This window comes from Leptonychotes weddellii, chromosome 8 (genome assembly GCF_054177405.1).
Source record: "Leptonychotes weddellii isolate Sample4059 chromosome 8, ASM5417740v2, whole genome shotgun sequence".
NCBI lineage: Eukaryota > Metazoa > Chordata > Mammalia > Carnivora > Phocidae > Leptonychotes > Leptonychotes weddellii.
The window spans coordinates 22,621,208-22,626,969 of record NC_138376.1 but is presented as its reverse complement, the minus strand read 5'-3'; the positions used below and the strand labels follow the sequence as shown (position 1 = coordinate 22,626,969).

At 51.6% G+C, this 5,762-nt stretch overlaps 1 protein-coding gene across 6 annotated transcripts in view; it reads left to right on the top strand.

The window, feature by feature from the left end:
- The window catches only part of MDC1 (mediator of DNA damage checkpoint 1), a 12,549-nt gene extending 7,322 nt beyond the window's left edge, over positions 1 to 5,227 (top strand). For 2 of the 6 annotated variants that reach the window (XM_081827824.1, XM_081827829.1), the window contains exons 8-14: positions 414 to 1,178; positions 1,290 to 1,333; positions 1,789 to 3,918; positions 4,000 to 4,119; positions 4,256 to 4,438; positions 4,666 to 4,791; positions 4,903 to 5,224. In XM_081827824.1, coding sequence (XP_081683950.1) covers positions 414 to 1,178; positions 1,290 to 1,333; positions 1,789 to 3,918; positions 4,000 to 4,119; positions 4,256 to 4,438; positions 4,666 to 4,791; positions 4,903 to 5,118 — 3,584 coding nt within the window. In that variant the 3' untranslated portion in view covers positions 5,119 to 5,224. Of the gene's footprint in view, positions 1 to 413; positions 1,179 to 1,289; positions 1,334 to 1,788; positions 3,919 to 3,999; positions 4,120 to 4,255; positions 4,439 to 4,665; positions 4,792 to 4,902 lie in introns of all 6 variants that reach the window. The other 4 variants (XM_081827826.1, XM_081827827.1, XM_081827828.1 and 1 more) reach the window with 3 other exon arrangements.
- The last annotated feature ends 535 nt before the right edge of the window (positions 5,228 to 5,762 follow it).

The window sequence follows — 5,762 nt, the reverse complement described above, 5'->3', positions numbered from 1 at the left end:
AGGCTGCTATGAGAATTTCTATATGCATGTGGGGTCTTAACTTAGACAAATACTAAATGTTATGATTGTCCTCTTTATTACCAACTTTCCTTTAACAATTCACTTAGGTTTATTATTGGTGAATTTTTTCTTTTAAAGATTTTATTTATTTATTTGAGGGAGAGAGAGAGCACACCCACACGAGTGGGGTGGGGAGCAGAGGGAGATGGAGAAGCAGGGTCCCCGCTGAGCAGGGAGCCCAATGTGGGGCTCGATCCCAGGACCCTGAGATCATGACCTGAGCCGAAGGCAGATACTCAATTGACTAAGCCACCCAGGTGCCCCTATTTCATGAGTTTATCATAATCTTTTCTCAACCTATTACATTTTCAATCTGCATTTCTCTCTCTCTCTCTCTCTCTCTTTACTTCCAGGTGCCCTGGATGAGCCATGGGAAGTCTTGGCAACACAGCCATTCTGTCCGAGAGAGTCTGAGGCCTCTGAGCCCCAGCCCAGTGCTGCCCATCTTGATGCCCATGGATCTTGCCCCTCTACACCTAAGACAACACCACAAGCCCAACATCCAGAGAGCCCAGTTCATGAAGAGCCACTGGGGATTCAAGGAAGAGGGATGCAGACTGTGGAGAAAGACATGGGTACACCAAGAGAAGCAGCAGAGGGGGTGGCCCCTGAGAGAGGACTATTGAACAGGGAAACCAAGAACCTGCCAGCAGAAGAGAGAGATGTGACAGGAGAAGAAGAATTAACCAGAGGGAGACAGGTGTTAGCTAGAGATAATCAGGGACAAGAGTCTGACCCAAAGGTGAAAAGTACAGGTATTAAAAGGAATATGGAGAGTTTAAACATAGAAATGGAGATACCCAGGGAAGTACAAGAGGAAGAGATAGGAAAGCAGACTCCTGCAAGAGAAATATTTGAGAGAGAAGCAAAGAAACTAGTACTAGAGAGAGGGGGTGAGCCAAGTGGATTAGGCGTCGAGATACCGGAAGTAAAACTGGAGAGAGGCCCCCAGAGAGGGGAGACAGAGAAAGGGAGCCAGGACAAGGAAGGGCAGGCCTCCAGTCTAACACCAGAGCCTAGAGCAGGGACGGGGGACCATCAGGGACTTGCTTCAGCCCCAGGAGCTTCTGGGAGCCAGTCAGGTGGAGCCCCCATGAGCCCCAGGAGGCAGCAGAGAGGTAAGTGAAGGCAGAGGGAAACCCAAGGTGGTGCACAGCCCTTGTGCTGCTCAACCCCTAAGTGTCTGACTGCTTAGACCTCAGCTCCACTTGTTTTTACTTTCTGTCTAGGCCACTTGACTTGCAAGATGCCATCTGCTGAGAAGTCCTCTGTGGTGAGAGCTGCTTTTTCTACCTCTGTTCACTGCCCTTTCCCCTGACCTTGCTTTAATCTACTCCTCAATCTTCCCAATTTTCTTTGGTTGTCACCACTCCTTAGTTGGCTTCTGTGCCTTTCCTTTTACCCCTGTCATTTTCTATATCTGTTTCCCAAGTTCTGTCTCCCTCTACCTGACTCAGAATGTCCATTTTTTCATGTCTTTTCCCTCTTTTTCCAACCATCCTCTTACTACCATCAGCCATCTGTGGAGAACACTATGCTGGCATGAGGAGAGGTCTGTGGGAGCGAGGACTGCTCCCACCCTAGGAAGTTCCCAGTCTCATGGAAGGGAGGTCATAGACAAGTGAAATGCCAGGAACACTAACCATACCCAAGTATTAAGAACATATCCAAGTACTGTCTCTCTTCTCTCTGCCTCTTCCTCCCTCACTTGCTTCTGTTTCTCCTCAGGGTGATCAGGAATCCGCAGATGCTTGTCTGCCTCCTGCAGTGCCTGAAGCCTCAACCCCACACCACAATACCCTCCTCTCTCAGAGTCAAAAACATCCTGTGCCCCTGCCCTTCCTTTCTCCCTCTCCATCTTCTTTAGAGCCCATTCCCAGGACCAGACAAAATGGGAATCAGGAAGTTCTAGAGACTCCCTTGTCCTCAGAGATGGAGCCTCTCCACCCAAAATCCAAAGTCAGGCTCCGAGGGTCCTCCAGGAAGACACCCTCTGCAGTTTCTTCTTTAGCCCTTGAACCTCACTCTACCATCCCCACAGACCAGCTCCTCAGTCCTGAGCTCACATCTCGGGTCACTCGGGGCAGGACACGTAGGTCCTCTGTCAAGACCTCTGAACCTGTTGTCCCTTCAGCCCCTGAGCTCCAGACTTCCACCTCCAAAGACCAGCCTGTTACCCGTGAGTCCACATCGCGGGTCACTCGGGGTAGGGCACATAGGTTCTCTGTCAAGACCCCTGAACTAGTTGTTCCTATAGTCCCTGAAGTCCAGCCTTCCACCTCCAGAGAGCAGCCTCTCACTGCTGAGCTTATATCTCAGGGCAGGACCCGTAAATCTGTCAAGACTCCTGCACCAGTTGTCTCCACAGCCACTCAGGGCAGGGCACATAGGTCTTCTGTCAAGACTCCCAAACCAGTAATCCCCACAGCCCCCGAGCTCCAGCCTTCTACTTCCAAAGACCAGCCTGTTACCCCTGAGCCCACATCTCAGGTCACTTGGGGCAGGACACGTAGGTCCTCTGTCAAGACTCCTGAACCAACTGTCCCCACAGTCCCTGAACCCCAACCTTCCACCTCCAGAGACCAGTCTGTCATCAGTGAGCCCACATCTGGGGCCGCTCACAGCAGGACACACAGGTCTTCTGTCAAGACCCCTGAGCCAGTTGTCCCAACAGCTCCTGAAGTCCAGCCTTCCATCCCCACAGACCAGCCTGTCACTCCTGAGCCCACATCTCGGGTCACTTGGGGCAGGACACGTAGGTCCTCTGTCAAGACTTCTGAACCAACTGTCCCCACAGTCCCTGAACTCCAGCCTTCCACCTCCAAAGACCAGCCTGTCATCACTGGGCCCATATCTGGGGCCACTCACAGCAGGACACATAGGTCTTCTGTCAAGACTCCTGAGCCAATTATCCCAACAGCTCCTGAAATCCAGCCTTCCATCCCCACAGACCAGCCTGTCATCCCCAAACCCACATCTCGGGGCAGGACATCGAGGTCTTCTGTCAAGACCCCTGAGCCAGTTGTCCCCACAGCCCCTGAGCTCCAGCCTACCACCCCCAGAGGCCAGCCTGTCACCCCCAAACGTACATCTCGGGGCAGGACATCGAGGTCTTCTGTCAAGACCCCTGAGCCAATTGCCCCCACAGCCCCTGAACTCCAGCCTTCCGTCTCCACAGATGAGCGTGTCACTCCTGAGGCCACATCTCGGGCCACTCGGGGCAGGACACGGAGGTCCTTTGTCAAGCTCCCCCAACCAACTGAGCCCACAGCCCCTGACCTTGAATCTCTCACCCCCACAGATCAGCTGGTCATCCCCAAGGCTCAGGATAGTCAGGATAAGACACTGAGGTCTTCTACAATAAGTGCTGTGCCAGTTCTTACCACCCCTGAATTCCAGTCTCCTGTCCCCACAGACCAGCCTATTCCCCCTGAGCACATCCCTCAAGCCAGTTGCAGCAGGAGGCTGAGGGCCACTAGGAAGTATGAGTCCCTCACAGCTCCCATTGTCCGTGAGCCCTACTCTGCACTCCCTGAACCTAAATCTCGGTCCTCAAGGAACCAAAGACAAGGAACAGTGAGAGTAGTTGAGTCCCTCAGGACCATTCCCAAGCCTGCCTTTGCCCAGCTTCCTGAGGCCCCCACTCACACTACCCAGATCCAAAAGGTAGAGGCAGCAGGAAGATCTGAATTCACCCCAGAGCCCCTGCCTAAGGCCTCTCAGACCCGCAAGAGGCCTTTGGCTACGGTGGATTCACCCCCACTTCAAAAACGGCTCCAAAGAGGGGAAGTCACCCGGAAGACAGTTTTCCTCAAGGAAGAGGAAGAAGACCCAATGGAGAGGCCAAGGAAGGAGGAGGTGAGGAGAGGGCCGGGGCCGTGAAGCTAGGAAAGGGCTTAGAGGCTCAGAAACTTCCAGCAAGATCTTTCTCAATCCCAGGATGTAGTGGTTCCAGGACCAGGCAAGAGAAAGAGAGACCAAGCAGAGGAGGAGCCCAAGGGAATCCCAAGCCGCAGCCTTCGACGGACCAAACCTAACCAAGAGTCCACAGCCCCCAAAGTAGGAGAGAAGGGGCATGGGGCTTGGTGGGAGACAGACATGGGAGGATGGGAGGATGGGAGGAGACCTAGGGGTTTGGAGACAGGCGCTGATGGCATGGGTTGCTGTGACCAGCTCAGGTTCACCCCTTCCACAGGTACTCTTCACAGGAGTGGTGGATGCCCGTGGAGAGCGGGCAGTGCTGGCCCTGGGAGGGAGTCTGGCCAGCTCAGTGGCAGAGGCTTCCCACTTGGTGACTGATCGAGTCCGACGCACAGTCAAGTTCCTCTGTGCCCTGGGGCGGGGGATCCCCATCCTTTCCTTGGACTGGCTGCACCAGGTGAGAGTCTAAGAGGTGACATACCATCAGAGATACTGATGGCGAAAGACTACTCACGTGGTGCTCTAGGAAGTAGTGGGGGGAAAAGGGGTACAGGAGGACAAGGGAGGTGAATGAGGTGGAAAGCTTAATTCAAAGAACATTTCATAAGCTCCTTCCAAATGCTAGGCAGAAGAGCTGGGTGGTGGGCTGGGCTGAGCTTTGGTGCTGACTGCTACTGTCCTTAGTCCCGCAAGGCTGGTTGCTTCTTGCCCCCGGATGAATATGTGGTGACTGATCCTGAGCAGGAGAAGAACTTTGGCTTCAGCCTTCGAGATGCCCTGAGCCGGGCTCGGGAGCGAAGGTTGCTGGAGGTGAGAGGCTGTCTTCTGCCCCGTGCTTCAGCCTTCCCTCCAGAGGCTCCCCAGCTGTTCATGGCCTCTCAGTGCATACATTTATGGCCTCCAACATTCTCTTCCTCTTAGGGCTATGAAATCCACGTGACCCCAGGAGTCCAGCCACCACCACCTCAGATGGGAGAGATCATCAGCTGCTGTGGAGGCACTGTTCTACCCAGCATGCCCCGGTCCTATAAGGTATGGGTGGTATGTTTTGGATCTGGTGAGGTGGCACTTAAAGAGGTGGCTGGAATGGGAAAAGGTTGGAGAACCAAACGGGTATGGACGGGAACACAAGAGTAGTGAGAGGGTGAGGGGAAGCTCTGTAGTGTGTAAAGGGATAGGAATGAAGAAGTCTGCTGATTCCGAGTGGATTTATTTTCATTTTGTATTTTAAAATTTTTCAAATATACACAAAGGGAGAGAGAATCTGTATTATCAACGAACCTCCATATATCAATCATTCAGATTTAACAAGGTAGTTTAGACTTTGCTACATTTTCTCCATTTATTGCTTTTTTTCTTTTTCTTTGCCCAACTATTTTAAAGGAAACTGCAAACATCATATTATTTCCCCCTACATACTTAAAGTACACTTCTCTAAGAAATTATGTACTTTTTTTTTTTACATAATCACAATGCCATTATTGATCCATAACAAAATTAACAATAGTTTCTTGGTCATTTTCTTATACTCCATTAGACAGATTTCTCCAGTTGGCCAAAAATGTCTCTTTGCGGTTCAAGTCAGGATTCAAACGAGATCCATGTATTGCCACAATTGCATATCTCTTAATTTTCTCTTACTCTAGAAAAGATCTCCCCCAACCCACCCAGCCTTTTTTTTTTATTCCATTGACTTCCTACAGAAACTAGGTCAGTTGTTCTTTAGAATGTTCCAGTCTGGGTTTTTCTGGTTGCTCCTTTGCTGTGCGATTTGTCTTGTT